The 24900-nt window shown below is 32.7% G+C and overlaps 3 protein-coding genes, 1 non-coding gene and 1 pseudogene across 4 annotated transcripts; 2 read left to right on the top strand and 3 right to left on the bottom strand.

Annotated features, from left to right (window-relative positions):
• Positions 1-926: 926 nt before the first annotated feature.
• Positions 927-3038, bottom strand: LOC112009066 (eukaryotic translation initiation factor 5A). The gene is made up of 5 exons (XM_065760636.1): positions 2946-3038; positions 2494-2574; positions 1977-2033; positions 1823-1897; positions 927-1349 (listed from the first exon to the last, which is right to left on the bottom strand). The coding sequence occupies exons 1-5, from the start codon at positions 3036-3038 to the stop codon at positions 1248-1250; spliced, it is 408 nt and encodes a 135-aa protein (XP_065616708.1). The 3' UTR covers positions 927-1247.
• Positions 3039-3626: 588 nt separating this feature from the next.
• LOC112009068 (isopentenyl phosphate kinase-like) lies at positions 3627-9458 on the top strand (annotated as a pseudogene).
• Positions 9459-9876: 418 nt separating this feature from the next.
• Positions 9877-13280, bottom strand: LOC112026312 (eukaryotic translation initiation factor 5A-2). Its single transcript, XM_065760632.1, has 5 exons — positions 13040-13280; positions 11137-11259; positions 10620-10676; positions 10466-10540; positions 9877-10300 (listed from the first exon to the last, which is right to left on the bottom strand). The coding sequence occupies exons 1-5, from the start codon at positions 13160-13162 to the stop codon at positions 10199-10201; spliced, it is 480 nt and encodes a 159-aa protein (XP_065616704.1). The 5' UTR covers positions 13163-13280; the 3' UTR covers positions 9877-10198.
• A 3828-nt stretch (positions 13281-17108) lies between these two features.
• LOC112009065 (mitotic checkpoint protein BUB3.3) lies at positions 17109-23682 on the bottom strand. The gene is made up of 9 exons (XM_024041411.2): positions 23312-23682; positions 21530-21612; positions 20894-21145; positions 20525-20597; positions 19596-19676; positions 19440-19521; positions 18856-18956; positions 17904-18015; positions 17109-17561 (listed from the first exon to the last, which is right to left on the bottom strand). Exons 1-8 carry the CDS (start codon positions 23545-23547, stop codon positions 17931-17933), a joined length of 993 nt encoding a protein of 330 aa, XP_023897179.1. The 5' UTR covers positions 23548-23682; the 3' UTR covers positions 17109-17561; positions 17904-17930.
• Positions 23683-23826: 144 nt separating this feature from the next.
• TRNAW-CCA (transfer RNA tryptophan (anticodon CCA)) lies at positions 23827-23898 on the top strand. The gene has a single exon. It is a non-coding gene; the product is annotated as a tRNA-Trp (tRNA).
• Positions 23899-24900: the final 1002 nt, after the last annotated feature.

The following is a 24900-nucleotide window of genomic DNA, read 5'->3' as shown; positions in this document are numbered from 1 at the left end:
GGCTCCAAGCCAGAAACAGTAAATTCTATGCAAGGAAAATCCAATTCAGCACTGGCTTATTTTGAAAATAGTTTGTTTTAAACCGATAGATAATACATTTATGAGGATACACCAGATGCACAAATTACTTGTGCATGCTGTGCAATCACACTTGCATAAACGATTCATATCAAAAATACAATTTACCGTTCCTCCTTGGATTCTATACCCATTATTTTGTTTCTTTCACACAAATGTGTTATTTATAAACTGTTTCTTTCACACAAATGTGTGATTTTATAAACTGAAAATGTGATGTAAAATCATGTTTTCAGTTATAAAAACTCATGCGCGTGTAACTTGCACAAGAGTCTTTTTCCTATTCCCTAATCTAGGCACCCTCTCTCACAATGTGTGGATCCTACATGAGCAGAGCACATATTAAATGTATGAGATACCTTCTCTCTCACATGTAGATCCTAAACGGTTATAAAATTTACACTATGAGGGACAATACATTTATATATGAAATGATACATATATACATTTATAAAATGCATGAGGTACCTATTTCACATGAAGAAGCTATTCACCAATACAATATTTCCCGTATTCCCAAAAAAAAAAGAAAAAACCAACACAACATTTTCATTTTTTTTTTTTAATTACAGTAAAAAGTCCAAAATGGATCGATCCTTGGATCCACAAACTCAATAAAAACCATCAAAATGCCACTGAAAGCGACTGCAGAATGAGGTTTGAAAAAAAAAAAAGAAAAAAGATCCGTATTATCAAGGGATGACAAAATCAAAAGGCCGCCTAAAATCCTACAGGAAAAACAATCATCCATCCATTTCTGTACTTATTCACTCAGTCTAAAAGCACATAAATAGTATAAACATTTTCAGCACAGATATTTTCAAATGCAATTAAGAAAAAAACCACAATTATGAGAACCAATCTATTTGAATATGAAGAACTTTAAATGGCAACTTGGAAACAACATGAGGCGCTAAGAAGTGTACATACAGTCTTTGCTGGAATATATAACTTCTCCACACCAAGACCCAGGAAATGGTTCGGTACTAATCAAGCAGAAGGAAATAGTGATTATAAAAACCTAATTCATAATGGCAAAGTCTAGTGATAGGTAGAGGCCACATTTCAATAAGAACATTTCTGAAATAAGTGACCCCTAAAGTAAGCTACTATTATGTGGTTCTGTTTAAAGTCCCGGTCTTGAAGCATTCCCCATTCATGAAGGACAATTACTTGGGGCCGATGTCCTTGAGGTCACAGATCTGCTCTTCTCCCATTGCAGACATCACTGAAACAACCAAATCTTTTCCATCACCAAATCCATTCTTGATCTGCATAATAGAATCCAAATAATCCATTAAGAAACAGTAGTGGCAACAACTTTTTTGAAACATATTTCATAGAATCTATTATAGATTGCCTAATAATTGTCAAGTAACAAAAAATTTCAAGCTGTCAGAAAAATCAAATAAAAGTTTAGGTTGCCACATCCTCCTGTTGCCAAAGAGCAAATTGGAAACATATTTGGAGAAACATGAAAGGATCATATCTGAGGCGACCTACCACTCAGTGCAGCAACCAAAAACACATATAAATAACCAGAAGTTATACGTGAAGAAATAAAATTAGCAATGCACCACCAGATCATAGTAATCAGAAAGATCATTACACAGTTCCAGCAAGGTGTAGGTTTTGTTTGTATTTGTAATAAATACAGGTGGGGGGGAATACTAAGGTTCAAACTTAACACAAACAAAAACACTTGCTCTAGCATATCAGAGAGGGGAAAAACCAAGTCACTAACCTGCGTAAGCAGATTGTCATCGGTTGGAAGCCTCAGTTCATCCTTAGTATTACCATTCTCAGTCAGCAGACTCACCTGAAGCATTTAACACTAAATATTACACTTACAGGTTTACTTAAATCTTAGAAAGTAATCAAAGAGATATTTTTCATACAAATCCATCCTCAGAGATATCAATCAGCTGATAGTCAGTACGGTTGACATGAGGAACCTGTAATACAACAATATACATGTCAATATCTCAGAAATACCACAAATACAAAAGACTAACAGCAATAACATAGATCCAAATGAATGAAAAATAAAAAACACACACACACAACAGAGCAACACCTCATCAAAAAAGTCAATGGGGCCATACTAATTTTTTGTACATAATGGTGAAGTTTTCTAGTTATTTAGATCATTTAATGAGTTACACAACTCTTATATGCCAGATAACCAAGTGAAAATTATAAATTCAACACATTTTTTTACGAAATAAGTAAAGATGTAGATCACTTTGTTTCACTGATTCAAACAAAGTCTATCGTCACGCTTCATAGATTTGTTTAAACAGACTGGATCTATAACTAACATGATTATTATACATAAATAAGACTTTAAATTCATCAACTTCAACAAGCACCACCCTATCATAGTCTCTCCCTATAAATATATAAAGGGCTTACATCACAGTTGTGGGATGAGGGAACAATACCCTCAAGCTTCTTCCCATTGAAGATGTCAACAGCAACAAAGATATTAACATTCTATATTTTCTAACTAACAAACAATTTATTTACAACACATACAAAAATAAAAAATAAAAACAATTTATCTACAACATAACGATTAAATCCACAATTCAAGCACAATAGCTACAGGTTGTTAAAGAATAAATAAACCAGAAAACAAAAATGAAAATTCAGCATATATATAAAAACATGTGCTTGTACGTGGTGTAGGTTGGGTTCAAGTTACACGTAAAAAAAAAAAAAAAAATTGAAAAGAGAAAAAAGTGGTCCCCATGTACACAGGAAGTTTCCATAGGGAAGCTACAAACATCATCTAAACGTATCTATAAATTCCTCCAATCTGGAAAACGAGTGACCACTCAAAGCAGACATCCAATCATACATACGATGGGGCTGCGGGAGGTAGCAGTTTTATCTCCAAGGGCAAGCGTACAAGTTACCCTTGTTAATTTCACACCACCTTTTTGATCATTCAACATAGTTACAATAACGGGGACCGAGAAATTTGAACAGTAGACATCTAGGTCGAAAGCACCAGGAAGTGCTTGTTGAGACACAAGGCTCTTGCCCACTTGTTAAAGTTATGCTGCTTAATAAGTTTCTATTAGATGTGTATTTTAACAACATTTTCTCCTTACAACCCTCATACTTGCAAAATTACAAGATAAACATATATCAATAACTATCTCATTTATAAACTTACTCACATTTGAAGTCTTTTGTATTTTAAAATTATACACAAAACATATTTATGCATCGAATTGTAAATAACATCCAACTAATGTGCAATTTGATCGAGAATGTTACATATATATATATATATATATATGCACAATTTTTATTAGTTATTACACCAGTGTTGTTGCTCATTTCACCTTAATTATCTTTTATTAGTTTTACCAATAAGCTAGAATGCTGCTTGAGCAAACAATGTTTATACAAGTCCATTGGCATTACTATATTTTAAACACGGGTAAAAATTTCATTTCAACCCATGTTTAAAATAAATCCCTGCTTGAATACCAAGAAAGTTAAAGGTTTTCATGTAAAATGAGCAAAGAAATGTCATGCAAAATGTACTTCATGGTTAAATATTTTTCGAGAATAAACAAAAGGAATACACAAATAATTCTTATGATAAAAATATTAAGAAATGTGCTTTATCTTGTGAAGGAGGTGCGGCAATTACTTGCAAAAATGAACTTGAGAAGATAAATGAAGAAAACATTGTCATATTGTCATCTCAGCTGAGGCAAGCAATGATGCAAGGGTGGTCTCCTTCTATGAAGGTTCTTGGGATGGATTGGAGCAAGAGACACGGGGAATCAGAGGTTTCATGTAACTTAGATGATTTTGTAGACAATGCAACTGTAGATTCTAGTCGTTTTGTTGTCGTTCATGGAGCAGGTTAGTAACATGGATCCATTCACGAATTGGGAAATGATTCTTTATGATAAGCATTGAAGACACTGAATTGAAATATGGTTATGATGCTAATTAATAGTATTGCATAAACAATGATAATAATGTTTTTGAGTATAAAGAACACGGTCATTTGCTTTATACTGCAGGACAAGTTACCTGTATTCTTTCAGGATTTGATGCTTTGAAGTTGTTTATATAGTTTTTATAAAGTATGTGGCAGTTCAATTTATAATCTATTATGGTGGTTTAGGTTCTTTTGGGCACTTTCAAGCCAGTAAATCTGGGGTTCATAAAGGAGGATTGGACCAATCTCTTGTCAAGGCTGGTTTTGTTGCTACACGAATTTCTGTAAGATGAGCTGATTTTTTGTATTTGTTATTTCTTTATTTTTTACTTCTTAGCTTTTGATTTCAGCAATTGTGTAGAACTTTTCTGCACTTTAGCCAATTGAGTTTGTGAATATGGATTGAATATATTTTTAGAATGATAGAAGTAAGTAGAAAAGAATTGGGCAACTGAGTATAGTTGATATGGATGCCAATTTATATAAAACTTGAAATTTTGTACCCATGCACCTTTCCTTGTATCTACCAGAACTGTTTCACCTGATTAAGGTTTTTGTTAACCCTGTTTAGATGCCATATTGTTTGGAGTATTTTTATATATGGAATTGTTTGAGTCCTTGATTAATTGGGCTACCATGATTGCAGTTCAACAATCAACATTAGGGAAGAGAGATGAAAAAAAAGATCTCCTTTTGAAGTATTATGCTGTTTTTCATGTCAACCTACTATAGTTTTTTTGAGCCCTTGTTTCTCTTGGCCTGATTTTGTTTTGGAATTAGTTCAAAAGCTATATCGGAGCCAAATCTCAAATTCTAAGAAGGTATTGACTGACAAAAAAGATTCTCCACATTCATTAATCTAAACTTATTTGGTGTTCAATTATATAAAATTAGGCAATTGTGATGTCAGAATTCTCTGGTTAGATCCATTACTTCAACAATTAGTTGGTCTACTATATAGAATATTGGTGAACAAGGAGTCAAGGATCTTTTCTTTTACCTTATTTATCCTTTTCTTTGTTTTGTTTCCATTTTTTTTTTCCCTGGTTACAACTCTCAATCTTGAAGTTGTTAGAGCATTAGACAGAGGTACTAATTTAGTTGTTACAATTCAACTTTTATGCATGTTTTCTCTTAACTCTACTTATCCAAAAAAAAATCATTGTTATCTCTTAATTCTATATTTTATATATCTGCATATCTTCCTCTCCATCAAGTCTAGGTCTGTAATGCAAGTCAACGTTTGTGTATCAAAAGTGAAAGAATGCCATACATATATCTTTATAACATTCCTTGCTCCTGACAACTTTATCATAACCAAGTTGGCAATTTGACAACCATGTCACCAGCTTCCATAAAGTTCATATTGCAAAGTTATTGAGGTTGAGAATTTGCCAACTTGTGATAGTTTCTTCTTGCCTCATTATTTGTAATTCTCTTTTTCTTGCAATCTTTTGTTCATGCTTGATTCTATTCTTTGAAGTAAGATAATATGGTAAAATTTGCATTGACAGAGAATAAAAAATTACAATTTCAGCAGACATTTGAATTTTTGGCCTTGCAAGCCTTTTAGAAATGGGAAGTAAAGCAATTGCCCTTAGCAAAGTTTTTCTTTTCTTGCAGAGGGTATTCCTTCAATTGGAATGTCTCCATTTTCATGTGGATAGTCAACTATGAGAAAAATGTTAAGAGGCCTCCAGAAAGACTGTTGTTTCACTATATGCACCAATAATGGAGGCTTGTTTTTTATTTTTAGATTCTTTCATTTCTGGAGATTCTGTCTCCTCTTCCTAAGTCTGAACTCTCATATCTTTTACAGATAACCTCAGTGGACTCGGCTGCAGTGGCTAAGGCTATTGACTCTGGTTTCAAACCTGTAAGTTCGAATTATTTGATTTATGATAATAATACTTCAAAGCTTGAAATTATAATAAGTCCTCCTGTTCTCTTGAAAATCAAATTTTCTAGGGAAAGTGAACAATCATCTGTATTGAGTAGTTACTGGTTAAACTTATCACCACACACACAAGTGCTTTACCTTGTTTGTCAAGTAAATAATCATCTTAAACATCAGCTATACTCAAGCTTAAGCCACTAAAAGGGAATTTTGTGAATATTATTAAACTTTTTGAAAACCTTTTTGTTGAGTAAGTATTATCTCGTTATTAGTTCTTATTTAGGAAGATATTTAGATAAATAGATGAAGATTACTAAAAGTGCAGAATCATATAATTTTTGAGATAAAGGAGGTGGCCAATGTCATACAGAGAGGATCATTCTTTTGCAACTAATTGTACATGTTATAGCTACTAAAGATGTTTATTCTTATCTGCCTTCTAGGTTCTACATGGAGATGCAGTGCTTGATGAATTACAGGTTTGGTCCCTGTGAGACATGTCTATCACCTTTGTTAGTTATTAATTGTTAATAACCTCATTCATTTGCTTTATAAAATCAGGGCTGCACCATATTGAGTGGAGATGTTATCATAAGTCATCTTGCGGCGCACTTAAAGCCTGAATATGTTGTTTTTCTTGTATCCACTAATTTTTATAAGTTCTTTTCATGCTTAGAATACTATAAACATAAGATTCTTTTATTCATTCTAGAAAAATTAGAACCAGATCTTCAGTGTTTTTACCTGATAAATGTTATTGAAAGTGAATGGTTTTAACAATCCTTTTTACTATCTTGGTATATCTTGTCTCTTAATCAAAGCTCCAAAGCACTGATGAAAACAGCCTTCACTTCTTGTCACGTATAAATTTCAGTGAAACGATTAAGGGTGATGATATGGTTTTTGAGGGGAGAAAACAATAATTGGCTAAAATACTTTAAACACCCTAAGTTTGGGGTTCCTTCTAAATCGGTCAATTGAGTATGAAAACCTGTAATTACAGTGTTAAGTTTTACAATATTGTCAACGTGCCCCTTCCTTCAACATCTCTTAGGATCTTGTTATTTACCCATCCATAATTGACATTGTTTAGGATAGGAAAAAAAAATTGATGTTGCTTTTAGGTAGATTAACGGCGAATATGTGACAAACCATAATGGAAAAGGGCATATTGACATTGTTGTAATAGTTGAAATTACAAATTTTGAAAGTCAAAAAACCAAGTTTGAAGTGACCCCAAAGTTAAGGGATGTAAAGTGCATTTTAGCCTAAATAATTTGTTTCTGTTACTAAACTGATCTTTGGAATTATTTATTATGTTCTATTAAGAACACAGATATAACTTTTCTGACATTATGTATCAAGATATGTTTGTGAAGTTGGTTTTCCCAATCTTCACACTTGACGCATCTAATACTTAGCAAGAGTTAAATTTACTATCTGATTAATATGTATCAAATGACATTCTATGCGGTTATCCAATTAATGTGGATTAAAGACAGATGTTTTGGGTGTATATGACCGTCCACAGATAGAACCTAATGCAGTACTCTTGAGGGAGATTGGTGAGTACTTGTTATAAAACCTTGATCTTACACATGCATGGTATCTTAACGAGTTCAGTTGGCTTGTTAAATGTTGACTGAATGGGCATGGAAAATTTTCCCATTATGGCAGATGTTGGCAAAGATGGGAAGTGGTCTGTTGTGAAACCAGTGCCTCAGAACATGGATAAGCAGGGAGGTTAGTGAGAAAATAATTGAGATGTTTTATTTCATCTTTTTTTCTTTTTTTTTTAATATACAAGATATAATTTCTGCTCTAACCTAATCTGAGTGTATATGTGTTTTATCTCATCTTTGCATGGCAATATAAAGGTCCACTGTTTTATGGTGACAGTTTACTAGGAGGTACATCTGCTTCACCACTTGTTTTTAGTATCAGCTTATAGGATGTTCGAGGATTTTTCTTCTTCCATCTACAGGGGGAGCAGCATCAACATAAAGCTAGATGAATCAAATTGATTTTCATTGCATGTACAAACTTTCGCTATGTTTTCAGTATCGGATTTTGCTTCAGCATGACTCGTGATGGAATGCTAAAACCATAGCTTTAAATGCTGGTTGCTTCTACATGCCTTTATGTCTAGCTCAACATAAACGGGTAAACTGGGGAGATTCAAACAATGGGTGTATATATATATATATATACGTTTAAAAAAAAAAAAAAATCTTTTTTGTGCTGTGTTTGTTGATATAATGATGGATTTAGATATACAAATATTGAGAAAAGCTGAGCATCTTGTAAAATTACTCCTTTGTGTTAACTTAAACTAGGGAGATTCAAACAATGGGTATTAAAATCAAAGTTATATAAAACAATAGTAAGGCAGTAGAACTAGCCAAGCAGCATATATCAAAGCAATTTAGAATCGTCCAAGAGAGCGGTAGCAACAAGTAGTATATTAAACAGAAAGCTAAAAATACTTATTATTGAAAGTAGAACAAACACTTATAGTAGTAGTTACAAGATCTCAATAGAATAGGTTACAGGTTAACAGTTACAAAACTTGAACTAGTCCTAGTTACAAGATTTGTAGGGAAATAGTGGTAGTAGGAAACTCTTTTACTCAAAGGAAGGCTTCTAAAAGAAAGAAGATTTTTTGAAGAAGAGAATTCTATCCTAAACTTAAGGGACAACCCTCCTTAAATAGGCAAAATTTTGGAGTGAACAGTGAACAGTAATCCATGAACAGTACTTTTTTAAAACTTTTTTGACTTAAAATCTTCAATAATTGGGGCATTGTCTAATTCTTCAAACCAAAGAAAGTTTGGAAAGACAAAAAGCCAAAAGAATATTCAAAACACTATCATGTAGAAGATTTTGAAATGACTTCATTAATGTATAGAGCAATAGTAATCTTTAGAATGACCAAAAGAATCTATTTGACTTTTGACTTTGAAGTGACTAAAAGCCAAAATATATATATATATATATTTTTTTTTTTTACAATTAAAAAAAAAAAAAAAAAAACTTTTATGTGCCGTGTTTGTTGATATAATGGTGGATTTAGATTTACAAATATTGAGAAAAGCTGAGCATCCTATAAAATTACTCCTACGTGTTAACTTACCTTTAGAAACATAAGATTTTAAACAGGCACAAGAATATGGATCTGCTGTTTTAGACCAGAGCACCAAAGTTTAATAGATGTTTTCTCATATTCTGTCAACAGTTAAAACAACTGCAGCTGCTCATGACACAACTGGGGTATGGAGACCAAAATAGCAGAAGCTGCAATGATTGCAAGACTTGGAATTGACGTTTACATTGTGAAAGTAATGACTCCTTTGTTACAATTTTATTTAATCTTTTTCAATTTATGTTTTGAGAGTTTGTAGTGATTAAGATTATGCTGGGTGCAAGCAGCCACAAACCACCCATTAAAGGCCTTAAGCGGAGAACTGAGAGAGAGACAACATTCCTGATGATTGGTCGGACAGAGTCATTTGATTCGTGAGCTGAGATTGGCAGCTAAGACCACCTTGTATAATGTTGTAACATTCTGATCAGCCATTCTTTTACACTATGATATGAATGTGTCAGAAAATCTAGACCCTCAAATTGTGCCATTCATTTTTTTTAATTACAGTAAAAAGTCCAAAATGGATGGATCCTTGGATCCACAAACTCAATAAAAACCATCAAACTGCCACTGAAAGCGAGTGCAGAATGAGGTTTGAAAAAAAGAAAAAGAAAAAAAAGATACGTGTTATCAAGGGATGACAAAATCAAAAGGCCAACTAAAATCCTTCAGCAAAAACAATCATCCATCCATTTCTGTACTTATTCACACCGTCTAAAAGCACATAAATAGCATAAACATTTTCAGCACAGATAAATTCAAATGCAATTAAGGAAAAAACCACAATTATGAGAACCAATCTATTTGAATATGAAAGAACTTTAAATGGCAACTTGGAAACAACATGAGGCGCTAAGAAGTGTATATACAGTCTTTGCTGGAATATATAACTTCTCCACACCAAGACCCAGGAAATGGTTCAGTACTAATCAAACAGAACGAAATAGTGATTATAAAAACCTAATTCATAATGGCAAAGTCTAGTGATAGGTAGAGGCCACATTTTAATAAGAACACTTCTGAAATAAGTGACCCCTAAAGTAAGCTACTATTATGTGTTTTTGTTTAAAGTCCCGGTCTTGAAGCATTCACAATTCATGAAGGACAATTACTTGGGGCCAATGTCCTTGAGGCCACAGATCTGCTCTTCTCCCATAGCAGACATCACTGAAACAACCAAATCTTTTCCATCACCAAATCCATCCTTGATCTGCATAATAAAATCCAAATAAATGAGATAATATAACAATTCATAATTCATTAGGAAAAAGTAGTGCCAACAACTTTTTTGAAACATACTACTAAGGTTCAAACTTAACACAAACAAAAACACTTGCTCTAGCATATCAGAGAGGGAAAAAACCAAGTCACTAACCTGCGTCAGCAGACTGTCATCGGTTGGAAGCCTCAGGTCATCCTTAGTATTACCATTCTCAGTCAGCAGACTCACCTGAAGCATTTAACACTAAATATTACACTTACAGGTTTACTTAAATCTTAGAAAGTAATCAAAGAGATATTTTTCATACAAATCCATCCTCAGATATATCAATCAGCTGATAGTCAGTACGGTTGACATGAGGAACCTGTAATACAACAATATACATGTCAACATCTCAGAAATACCACAAATACAAAAGACTAACAGCAATAACATAGATCCAAATGAATGAAAAATAAAAAACACACACACACAATAGAGCAACACCTCATCAAAAAAGTCAATGGGGCCATACTAATTTTTTGTACATAATGGTGAAGTTTTCTAGTTATTTAGATCATTTAATGAGTTACACACAACTCTTATATGCCAGATAACCAAGTGAAAATTATAAATTCAACACATTTTTTTGAAATAAGTAAAGATGTAGATCACTTTGTTTCACTGATTCAAACTAAGTCTATTGTCACGCTTTATAGATTTGTTTAAACAGATTGGATCTATAACTAACATAATTATTATACATAAATAAGAGTTTAAATTCATCAACTTCAACAGGCACCACCCTATCATAGTCTCTCCCTATAAATATATAAAGGGCTTACGTCACAGTTGTGGGATGAGGGAACAATATCCTCAAGCTTCTTCCCATTGAAGATGTCAATAGCAACAAAGTGACACTTTGCATGACCGTGCTTGCCAGTTTTGGAAGTTGAAACCTCCACAACCTGCAATAAAGACAAAGATATTAACTTTCTATATTTTCTAACTAACAAAAAATTTATCTACAACATAACGATTAAATCCACAATTCAAGCACAATAGCTACAGGTTGTTATAGAATAAATAAACCAGGAAACAAAAATGAAAATTCAGCATATATATAAAAATGTGTGTTTGGGGGTGTAGGTTGAGTTCAAGTTACACTTAAAAAGAATTACTGAAAAGAGAAAAAAGTGGTCCTCATGTACACAAGAAGTTTCCTTAGGGAAGCTACAAACATCATTGAAAGGTATCTATAAATTCCTCGAATCTGGAAAATGAGTGACCACTCAAAGCAGACATCCAATCATACATACGACAGGGCGGGCATTCAAGTTAAACTTGTTAATTTCACACCACTTTTTTGATCATTCAACATAGTTACAATAACGGGGGAGGGGGGATTTGAACCATAGACATCTAGGTCGAAAGCATCAAGAAGTGCCTGTTAAGCCACAAGGCTCTTGCCCACTTATTAATGTTTTGTGGCTTAATTAGTTTCTATTAGATGCATATTTTAACAAATCCAACATTTTCTCCTCACAACCCCCATACTTGCAAAATTCCAAGATAAACATATATCAAGAACTATCTCATTTATAAAAATTATTCACATTTGAAGTATTTCGCATTTTAAAATTATACACAAATCATGTTTATAAACAGGGGGAGGTGGGGGGGGGGGGGGTGGGTTTGGCAGTTCTATCTCCAAGGGCAAGCATTCAAGTTAAACTTGTTAATTTCACACCACTTTTTTGATCATTCAACATAGTTACAATAACAGGGGAGAGTAATTTGAACCGTAGACATCTAGGTCAAAAGCACCAGGAAGTGCCCATTAAGCCACAAGGCTCTTGCCCACTTGTTAATTTTTCACCGCTTAATAAGCTTCTATTAGATGCATATTTTAACAAATTCAACATTTTCTCCTCACAACCCCCATACTTGCAAAATTCCAAGATAAACATATATCAATAACTATCTCATTTATCAAAATTATTCACATTTGAAGTATTTTGCATTTTAAAATTATACACAAAACATGCTTACGCATCAAATAGTAAATAACTTCCAACTAATATGCAATTTGATCGAGAATGTTACACACACACACACATACACACATATATATATGCACAATTTTTTTTTTCTTTCACATGTATGAGAAACTCAAACATTTTATTAACAAATTTCTGATATTTATGCATTGATTAGTAAATAACATCTAACTAATTTGATCAAATTGATCGAAAATGTTTTTTATATATAATATATATATATATATATGTGTGTGTGTGTGTGTGCACAATTTTTTTTTCTTTCACATACATAAGAAATTCAAACATTATATTCACAAATTTCTGAAATTCAAGCTACAATATGATATTCCCCCTTGAAAGCAAGCTTATCAAATCAAAATCGATATACATGCCACTATAACAATTAACATTAAATTAAAAACAGGATACATACATACATATATATATACACACACAATTACCATTAAATTAAAAACAGGATACATACATACATATATATATAAACACACAAAAAAAAAAAACTTTCACATACATGAGAAATTCAAACAACGATATCCATGAAATCAAAAACAAAAAATTAAAAAAATAATAATTTGAACCGCGTCCAACACAAATACGATCAGATATTTTCAGATTCTACGATATATGCAGTCAAAAAAAAAATTAAAAAAAGAAAAAAAAAATAAAGAGATGGATCTAGGTTAACCTTGCAAGGCCTGCCTTTGATGACAATGTAACCGTTCTTGCGGATGGTTCCGGCTTGCTGTGGGTACGTCTTCGAAGCTCCGGCGTCGGCCTTCGACTCGAACTGGTGCTCCTCGTCGGACATGGCTTCGACCTAAAAGCTTCGCAGAGAGAAAAAAAAAGAGAGACAAAAGAGAGGAGCTTCGAAAACGCAGCGCAGTGAAATAGAAAAAAGAGAGAGAGATATATATATCATAGAAATGGCATTTTATATATATAGCCCCTGTTTGGGTTTAAAAGCGTGAGAGACTTTAGGGGTTTTTATACAATTCAATTTTTAAAGCCTCTCACGTCCATTTTTTTTTTTTTTTTAAATTTTAATTTCACATCCAAAAATTAATCAAACTCTCATTTTTATAGGGTTTGTGAGAGGTAGTAATTTCTAATTAGTAGGAAGTCTTTGCTTTCAACTTTTTTAGAAAGGCTTATTTTTGTTGTCTAATCCATGACATTTCAATTTTTAGTAAAAGGTATTTACCATTTTGCATTAGAAAAATGTTAGAAATACAAATTCTTTTACCAAAAAATTTTTATAAACTACTAATTTGATTAGTAGTTATTGACAAATGAAAATGTGATGTTAGTGGTGATTGGTGGGCTTAGACAAGAACCAGTAAGAAGTTGGCCATAATAACAATTTATAAAAATGTTATAAAATAGTTTGTACTTGTAGTATTATTCTTTGTAGTATGACCTAACCTAATTTTTTTTTTAATTTAAAATTGAACCGTAAAAAACAACTTACATGTAGTTTTTAGTACAGTGTTTGATATGTTTATAAAAAAAAAAAAAGGTTAAAAGTTAAATGAATGTCTTGAGTGAATCAGTTTATGAACTATTTTTAGAAATTTTTAGTGGGAAAAAAAATATTTACTAATTCTTTTGACAGTTTTTATATTTTCTATGAAAATAGTATTAAAACTTGGATAGTGTTAATGGGAGTACCTTACCTGTTAAGAAATTGCATTATATCAAATTTTTACTAGTTTTACAGGATGTTGAGTCAATTTTTTGAGTTACACTTATCACTTTAGCCATATTTCTAGCACCTTATAGTATCTGTTAGCATTTTCCTTAAACTTTTTTAAAATATTCTATTCACAAATGCTCTAAGAGCACTCATTAACGTGCCAAAAAAAGTATAGTCTCTAATATTCATTTGTATCCAACTTCCTCAAGTTTTTAGAAGGAAGAGTTGTTCCTGATATATAAGAAGACATAATTTTAGTAATTTTCTTTAGTTAAGTATATCGGCTCTTTTTCTATGAGACAAAATTAGGAAGATCGTTTTTTTTTTTTTTTTTAAGCAGTAAATTTATTTAAAGATAATTCCTTTAAAAAGTGTTTATCTTTTGAGGATTCTTATTTTTTAAAGACCTTTAGAACCAATTAATAAATAGGGGTCAAGTTTAGGTTCAGTGATATTGGACCTGTTGAGATAGTGATATGTATCTATTTTTAGATACGTATCACTATCTGATCGGGTTTAGTGCACTAAACCTAAACCAAATTCATTAAATAGAATGAAATTCTCTATAGTTTTAAGAATGGACCCATTTAAGAATTTTTAAAATTCTATCCATACATTTTAAAATAACTAAATTACATTTTGTTAAATGATCAATATTTCAAACATTATATTGCATTATTTTGATATCCATTTAAATTATTCTCTAACATGACAAAATTCAATTTTCTTATTTTAAAATGAATGGATAATATTTTTAAAAATCTATTATAGAGTTACTCTTAAGATTTTTACTTTTTAGAAAATATTAATTTTATTAATAACAATTTTTTTTCCCACTTCAAGTGTGGGTTCAAGGCCTCAATTTTATTTTTATTTTTTTTATGAACAGGGTCAAGGCCTCAAGGGTGCGAGATATTTTAGATTGAGATATTTTGGCTGCTGGTCTTATTTATGGTGCATGTACCAAATACCAATAAGCATTGTGGTGCTGTTGCCACTTGCCTCACATGCAAATAATAGCCTTGATGCCCTGTACATCTACGATTTGGTATCTTTCTTGATTGCGATTTGCGATTGCATTTCTTAAAAGGCATTTACTTTGGAGATTTTGGGTATATATGCCAATTTTCAATTGTCGTAATGTGCCAATATTCACTATCTGATCGGGTTTAGTGCACTAAACCTAAACCAAATTCATTAAATAGAATGAAATTCTCTATAGTTTTAAGAATGGACCCATTTAAGAATTTTTAAAATTCTATCCATACATTTTAAAATAACTAAATTACATTTTGTTAAATGATCAATATTTCAAACATTATATTGCATTATTTTGATATCCATTTAAATTATTCTCTAACATGACAAAATTCAATTTTCTTATTTTAAAATGAATGGATAATATTTTTAAAAATCTATTATAGAGTTACTCTTAAGATTTTTACTTTTTAGAAAATATTAATTTTATTAATAACAATTTTTTTTCCCACTTCAAGTGTGGGTTCAAGGCCTCAATTTTATTTTTATTTTTTTTATGAACAGGGTCAAGGCCTCAAGGGTGCGAGATATTTTAGATTGAGATATTTTGGCTGCTGGTCTTATTTATGGTGCATGTACCAAATACCAATAAGCATTGTGGTGCTGTTGCCACTTGCCTCACATGCAAATAATAGCCTTGATGCCCTGTACATCTACGATTTGGTATCTTTCTTGATTGCGATTTGCGATTGCATTTCTTAAAAGGCATTTACTTTGGAGATTTTGGGTATATATGCCAATTTTCAATTGTCGTAATGTGCCAATACCTTAAGCATTTACTCCCATTGATCTTCGCACCCACCAACCAAATTATCTTTAACTGATATTATTCAAGGCTTATGCTAACCATTTCCTTAGGACATTTATTAATAATTTATTTTAAAAAAAATTTTATGTTATTTTTATGAGAAGTAAAAAAAACTCAAAATATTAATTTTTTTTTCATAAATTTTTTTTAAATGAATTATTAACCAATACCTAAGGGCATTCGTTAGCCTTTCTCAATATATAGTATCCGTTTGGACATTGCGTCTGCATCTGCGTCCAGTGTTTCACCTTTTTTTTTTTTTTGAGAAAAGTATTAACCGAGTTCCTATGTAGGTCCTGTGCACTGTTTACGGAATTCACAAACCTCTTTTTTCAACAAAATTTTTATTAAAAATAAGTTTCACAGCACTATTTACACATTTAAAAATGATTTTGCTACAGTGTTTTAGTTTTCAGCAAAATAAACAATATCCAAACGGACCAATCCAATAGTGTTTGTTTGGCAAGATTATTTTTGCCAACTTATTTTTATTTTTTAATATTATTTATGAGTCTTATTATATTATTTCAGCTAACTTTTATCTTTATCTACAATACTTTCTGCAAAAAATTTTCAATTTCAGCTAAATAAGTAAATCTCAAATAGACCCATATGTTAAGGAATAATGGAGATTTAAATGCATTATCTTTTTTTAATTTCTCATTTAAAGGAACTGAATAATCGATCATAAAGTTAGTCCCTCTTATTTTGTAAGACTTGGCTTGAGTTTAGTGCTCTTGTGCAGCAGAGCTATCAAGATCATGACACATGGTTAAAAGTGGACACATGTCATAACTATAACAATTCCAACACAAGCAATGAACCCAATCTTTGATTGATTCTTTTATGTGTCTCCCAGGCCAAGGGGCCAAGAATATTTAGTTAATTGTGGTTACGAATTTTCAAAACCAAAGAGCTTATGGAAAGGTTAAGATGTTCTACTCATAGTTAACAATTCCAACACAAGCAATGAACCCAATCTTTGATTGATTCTTTTATGTGTCTCCCAGGCCAAGGGGCCAAGAATATTTAGTTAATTGTGGTTACGAATTTTCAAAACCAAAGAGCTTATGGAAAGGTTAAGATGTTCTACTCATAGTCAAGATTATACTAAATATTTCATTCCTGAAAATTCAGCAAGGGGGTGTCATTATTTAAAAATTCAGCTCATAAGTAGATCAGAAGCAATAGTCAAGCCGCTGAGAACCATAAAAATTGGAAATTTTCTCAAGTGTTTCCACTATGTTTTAAAAAATGATTGTCAATCAACATGATCTCAAATGGTACTTTCTACGACTTCAAGAATGGGGTGGCAATAGAGGTATGAGTTACATTCTACAATTAAACGACATTCTACAATACAAAGCAATTACATAACCAATTACATTACATTCTACAACATATGCAATTCCTACCTTTTTAGCTACCTCTCTTTCATGTGGCTGTGGATTATAATTAGTATAACAAAAACGACTCCACCAAGAGTAGGGTTTCCTCACCCTCAGGTAGAGAGAGCCTTGCTTTCTTCAAAAGGAAGCCATCAAGAGACAAAAGATATTGTTACACTTTGTTATGCAAAGTTAGCAGCAGTTGGATTGGAGTGCAAAAGACTTGATTCCAGGGTCCAAGATATTTGAAGTAAGTCTGATTCAACCTAATGTGGCCCATCTGGAATTTCATAAAAATAAAGGGGTATTGTAAATAAACTTAACCAATCTAATAAGGAGTTGTATAGTTGTATGTCACTTTCATTTCCTTACTTCTTTAGTTTTTGTTTTGTAGGGCGGAGAGGTTGGAAATTGGGAAGGTAAGATTTTTCTTAAATCGTGGTTTTAAAATGTAAATAATCAAATAGTGAATCAGGCACCAGTAAGAACAGAATAACAAAGGTTGCAGGATTAAAAACAATAAGACAATTAAGCATGGTGGCCAGGAAGCTATAGAGTAACTTTGACATAAGAAAAAAGTAGTGATAAAGTCCATGATATCACTATAGATATGAATCATTACCTTCATTGCATAGTGTACCAAGTACTGTCAATTCCTACTTGAACTTCCAGCAGACACTGATCTAATGCAGCTGTCATCGATTTTGTAAATGAATACTTGAGGAGGCTCTTCTCTGTTACAGTTTCACACAAATTATATTAATCACTTGAGGCAAGATCACAAAGCAAAATGTTTTCACTTTTCATGTTGGTTACTCTTGCATGTTACTTCAAGTATACTTGTCAATTAGATTATGAAGCAATGCAATATGCACTACAATTAGTAATGCTCATTTGATAGCTGGGTGGATACTCAGGGATCAAATAATCTGGATCAGTGACCAAAAAAAAAAGAGAGGACCAATTGAGACAGTTTGAGATGTTCAAAGAAACCAAATGACAGCAGTAAATAGATGTATATTAGTTCAAGTTGAAGTGCTTGGAAAGGCAGATAAAGATCAAATGAATTAGAAAGGAAAGAATAAATCAATGATATAGATCAGGATCGATCAAGGTGTTCAGTACAAAATGCTGATTAGACACATCAGAATGTGCAGCCTTTGGTGTATATAACGGAAAATTTAAGCTTCAACGGTTCAACCTCAAGCACCAAAGCTGGTCAAATTATGAAGGGAAAGAGACCTCACGGCAAGCAGCAATATTTGTACAAACATTGCATCAGATACAGCTACAACATCCCCTCTCTGCATATCCTCTTTTTTCCACAGTTTTTTTTCACTCGTTACACACTTCTTTAACAGTCATAAATCATAATCTATGGCTTGTAAGTGCTTCATGACTGTAAAGAATGCTAAGACATCAATACAAACATTCAAAACCTACTATAACAAGTAATATTAAAGTTTTGAATGACTAAGAAATGACAAATAAGATAATGATATGCTGGTATAAACCAAGGTTTCATATGTAGTAGAACAAAATAAAAGGTAAATGTTAACAGAAGAACAACTGACATTTCTTCAGCTTCTTGGTAAGTGTAGCTTGATGCAACAGCCAAAAGTTGTCCATCATGGTTGTACGATAAGGATGCCACACTATTTGGGAGCCTAGGCAACTGAAAGTAAAAAAGGATTAGACTGATATAAAATATTAACATATATTAGGAGTAAAAGTACATCAGAGTAAAAGGAGGTATATCAAGATTATAATTGGCACCTGCAAACACGTAGGTATGAGAGAAAATGACAATATATAATTACTTGCTTCCTTGTGACCAGGAGGCAAACTGCTCTGTAAAACTTGTAAAAAGATTATATTAAAATTTTAAATCTAGAGTGGGTACTGGTGTACTGCTGGGTCTCCTGATAGGATTTATCAGGCTGTTTTCATTGCCAATCGAAGGATATTATAAGGAATAAATTTTATAAAATAATACCCTAATTATATGCAAATTCATATGGTAAAGCATGTGACTTGTTATGCTAAATTGCTAATTCTCCAAAAATTACATTAACACAAGTAATTTATTTAAACATAAACTACATTCACATCAAGTAGCAGTAAGTGGAAGTTCTATTAGAGTAGAATGAAATAATACCCCAAAAAGTCTTCTCTTGCTTCGAGCATCCCATGCAGTTACATAACCCTCATTATCACCAGTAACAAAAGCACCACAGATGCTAAAAAAAAAAAACATAAAATCAGTAAATCGTCAAATTCTAAGATGGTAAGCTATAAATAGGAATACACTTACAATGGATTGAAAACAATGTCATTCACCGATGCTAGATGATATCTTCCATCCTTTGATTTTGGATGACAGCGGAACATGTAACTATAAGAGAATTTGATGCAGCATTTTGTTAGAAAGTTTGATAACAAAGAATTATGCTACACACCCAAAAAGCTTTCTTCCTGGTTCAGGAATACAAAATAACTTGTGTGCTCAAGACTCGAACTTTAGGACATATTCTGAGATCTGAAAGCAAACTCATACAATAAAAATCTCTCTATGGCGTAGTTATAGTTCTGTATTTCTACCAGTTAGTGAAATTATCCTGCATTTAGTTGACAAAATTTTGGTTACATGGAAATCAGAAATTGTTCATCAAATTGGATCTTGAGTAATTCAGATAGTAAATAATATTACACATCCTTTCTTTCCTGCAACTTCTAAGCAGTGAATCTGAGCACTAAAAAGTACAATGCAACTGTAATTCAGAACACAGAAATAAGTTTTTTTTTTTTTGATAAGAGAACACAGAAATAAAGTATATATAGAGCATTTGACAGTGAAGCTTCTTAAGTTTTGAGTATGAAACACAGATAAATACCTGATGATCATATTAATCTGTCACATTTTGCAGAAGCGATACTAATACTTAAGGAATAATCTCAGGGCTATAAAATTCTTGAATTAAGGAAGGAGAATTTTTATACTACTAGAAGAAAGCTGGATAAATGAGTAGACTAAAAAGAGACCATATTCTAAGTTTTAGACTCTTAGCAAGCAAGCAAGTTCATCATACGCTCTAAGTACTAAAAAATAATTAATTAAAATAAAAATATTGGTCTTCCAGTTACAATTTGAAAAAAGTAAAGCATATCACTTCCAGTTGAAATTTCTGAAAGAAGTAAAGCATATAACTTACAGAACTGAAGCACTATAATCTGAAAACCGACCTAATGTCATTTGGATTGGATGGATGGGGCATCTCCACTGCTACTCGTCCATCCACTGATCCAACTGCGTATCCTGCAATGAACAACCCTACTTTAGAGATGTCTAAAAGGTATCATATTGGTGTGGTTGTAAAGTGGATCTAGAAGGGAATCCAGAAAACTTGGTAACCTTAGGAATTGTAAACCCTGAATTGATTTTTATTTTTTTTTAAAAGAAGGATACAAGGTGTATGCAAATATTCAGTTAGCTGATAAATATACCAGTATTTGGTACTTTTGACAGTGACATTGCTTTCCATTGAAGCTGTCTCCAGCCAAAGTAACTACATGGTTTACAACCAAAAAAAAAGCTAATTACTGTAATAATACCTTTAGAATAAGGAATCGAGCTGACACATCTAATTCGAATGTTCAAGTGTGACTCTTTCGATTGAACCAATTTGTCCAACTTACGCAAGTCATACTCATGTATTGATGATCCAATGGCTACCAAAAAATTCAATCCAAAGAGTGACATGGAATCCACCTCTGCACCTAGGTTTGTCAAACACTCAATAGCCTTCGCCATCCGCATGTCCCAGAATAGTATCTTCTTGTCCAAGCCAGCAGAGATTACTTGACCTAGAGTGACCATTAAAAAAGGGATAAGCAACACCGAAGGAGTGATAGATTGAATGATACTACAGGCTTTTCTCATGTCTCACAACCAAGCCACCCATTTAACTTACACTGTTGCCCTTTTTATTCCAAGAAATGGAATTAAACACTGGTTGAACTATCCCATAAATAAAGCCACTCCTTTATAACAAGTCTTACATAAATGCAAGAGAAAGCATGTACACAAATACGTCTTTGAGAAATCAGAAAAAAAAAATGACTTATTCAACACTAAAAATCACCTAGCAAAATGCTGAAAATTTCCAGGATCGATGGCAAACTAAAACAGTAACTGAAAAACATGTAAAGTTCAAAAATTCAATGACCGAGGTTCTGATAGTAGCTTACCTGTTTCATCAGAATATCCAATACTCGTCGCTATATCATCATGATTTCCAATTGTATCATTAACTCCTGAATGCAAGTCATACCTAAAAACAGTTTGCCCCATTATGAGTCCACACATAATGTCTAATCAGCATAACTTTCAATACAACTCAACAATGTTGCAAAATAAAAAATAAAAAAAAATTATAATGTGATACTTGAAAATGCAGTACAACATTGTAGAAAGATAAGGTAACTAAGAAACATGAAAGGTAAATGTAGAACAGAATGGCATTTGGGAATCCCATCAGCCCACATGATAATAAATGACATTAATTAATAAGAAAAGATAGAGTCTGCAAATTACTCACACTCATATATAGTAAGCAGATAGATGCTACTAGCCAAGACTGATGAGGCATGTGTAAGAAAGGCCATATAATTTTCACCAAAGATAACTGAGTTACACTAAAGATATACTAGGTGGTCACAAGTGTGATTGGCATGTACTCTCCAAGAATGGTGGATGAGTCTAATTGATAAAATTCCATCATGTCTTCTCATCACATTTCACCACCCTAATCCACTTCCATTTTTTGCAAAATACTCTCTTATTCAACATACATACGCATTATGTATGTATATATGTGAAGTTCCCTAAAAAATGAAGGGGGTGACAATAGAGGCATCAAGACCCTAAAAATAGAATCCCCTTTATTTATTCATTTATATATTCTACAAAGATAATCAATAGTGTATTAATCTTTTTCCTAATTTGAGTACAAAGAATTCAACCAAAACGTCATCCACAAAATCTTATTACTATTTTTCTTTATATAATTATATTGATCTTCGGATGAAATTAATCAGTGTACTACCAATAATTATGCCATGCATCTGACATATGCAGCATTCCCTAACAACTTATGAACCCTTACAGATGTGGCCACCTATATGTTGTGAGAGAGTAGGTATAATATACCAAATGCATGAGATACCCTCTGGTGTACTATACTACATCTTACTCTCACATAAAGGCAGGCCTCACCTTCACATGTGAGTAAAAATTATTTTATGTATCAGCTAGCTATATGCAGCATCTCTCTTACATTGTTTGGACCCTACCCAGCTAATACATGAGATACCACCTCCACATGTGAATCCAAGAACCCACATTTACATGAAAGGAAGGAATATAATAGCCTGTGCCCGGAATAATTTAATTGATCCACAGTCCTATACCAAACATCTATGACCTAATGTATAGTATAAACTAAATTTATATTAAAAAAAATAATATTTCCTTAATGTGCATTTGGGAATTGTTGAAAAAAGTTTTTTTTTTTTTTTTGGAAACCGCCTTTTGACTTTAGCTCTTTTGTAAAAAAAATCTAGGTTTTAGCATTTTGTAACACAATTAACATAAAAGCTAGGAAGTACAGACATGGGTATAGGTACAATACAGTAACACGAGCAATTTTTGAAAATTTATAACATGAATTGATTAGACGACACCTTAAATGAAGTGCACGTGCTTCCTAGCATAAAAGTTACCAAAAAACTATATCTTTTCATAAATAGTAGCAAATACACTACCAGAAATAAGCAATTGGCCATTTGGCATAATTTAATCAACACCACTAAGTACTAAATTAAACACAAATAAATAAAACTCACCAAAATTAAACACACCATTAACAAGTCTCTTTTTTTTTTTTTTTGGTAAAGTGCATTTCGAAGTAATAAATGAACTTTTAATGCCAAAAACTAAAAAATAAAATAAAATAAAAAAACCAAAAGCACCTTCTAACGCAGCCATCGGAGGCAGCGGCGAAAGCAACAGACTCGTCATCCCGGAAACAACAATCTAGAAGCGCAGCCTCGCTTGGAGCTTCTAATCGGAGCGCAGATCCAACGACGTCGTATAATCGAAGACTCACAGAGTCCCAAGAAGAAATAAGGAGGTTGTTGGATTTCGGAGCGAATCGGATTCTAGAAATGGCGTCTCCGATTTCCAAACCGGTTGCTGTTCCGTTCATTTTTTTATCGGAACAGTGAACTCGGTGCTCGGTGCTATGTGGAAATTGAATCTCAGCCGTTGGATCAAGAAGAGTAGGTGAAATTAAAATCGGAGGTTTTTGAAGGAGATGAATGAATGAATGAAAGAGAGAGTGTGAAAGAGTACAGAGAAAAAGTTCCCGCTCGATGTGGAATTGTGGAAAAATCAAATCAAATTCGAGTTTGAATTACGAAATCGTCCTCGATTGCCGTTGGCTTTATAGTTTAATATTTATTTTTGGTGAATTCACACAACAAGTGGATCCGTGGCGCAATGGTAGCGCGTCTGACTCCAGATCAGAAGGTTGCGTGTTCGATTCACGTCGGGTTCAATTCCCAACTTTTTTTCCCCAAATTTTATATCTTTTGGGCTTGGGCTTGGGCTTGGGCTTGGGATATTATAGTGGTGGGCTAGGCAGTAATGGACAAAGCCTCTTTAGAATGAAAGTACATACCAACACCGTGATACGAGGCTTCAAAACCCATGAAAAATATGTTTTTTTTTTTAGAGCGTAGATTTTGATTGGTTGCATTGTACAAATTTTGGTTCCCCACTTCACTTTCCCCATTTTGGTTTGTTTTCTTTATTTTTTTAAGTTGGAACTACAGATTAACACAGACAGGCCGTGGGTGCTTGTCAAGCTCCAATTTGGGCCTAATTGACTGTCTTATTCGCAAGGAAGATGCACGTACAAAAAAAAAAGGGGGGGATGGTAGGCTATATCATTCAACCAAAGTGTGCAATTCCCATAAATTATCAAGAAACTGGATGCTCCGTAGCTAGCTCTAGCTCCGGAAAGTGGTGATGGAATGATGAGATGGTTATTTTACACATATGTATCTCAATTATTGGATTTTTATATGGTTGACGTGGTATCATTTGATACTTAAAAAAATTTCCTCTCCAAGGCCCTCCTTGTTTTGTGACCACCTACATGAAATTATACCTTGACTTGCTATGAATTTTTTTTAAGAGAGTTTCAATTTATGACGTCCGCTTCTTATGATAACTTTTTATCATCAAATCAAAACACCAATTAGTTTTTGGTGTAGACATTGAACCCCAAATCTCTTATTCTTGCTATGGATTCATCTTGACTGTATTTAGAAAGTGCCACACTTTATTGGTCCACAGCTTTTCAGCAAATGGGAGATAGACATTGTCAATGTGAAAAACTGTCACCCATTATATAGATTTGTACATTTGTACGCTGATACTGGCCATCATGATAAACCCCAACTGTCCCTAGAAATTAATAAGTTCACAATTGCCATATTTTTATTTATTGGTAAGTTGTACATTCCCAATAGCCACTAGGCCTTGAACACACAAA

The sequence above is a fragment of the Quercus suber genome, unplaced genomic scaffold (genome assembly GCF_002906115.3).
Source record: "Quercus suber isolate HL8 unplaced genomic scaffold, Cork oak 2.0 scaffold_376, whole genome shotgun sequence".
Taxonomy (NCBI): Eukaryota; Viridiplantae; Streptophyta; class Magnoliopsida; order Fagales; family Fagaceae; genus Quercus; species Quercus suber.
Note: the sequence above shows the minus strand (reverse complement) of the source record. Positions and strands in the feature narration are given on the sequence as shown.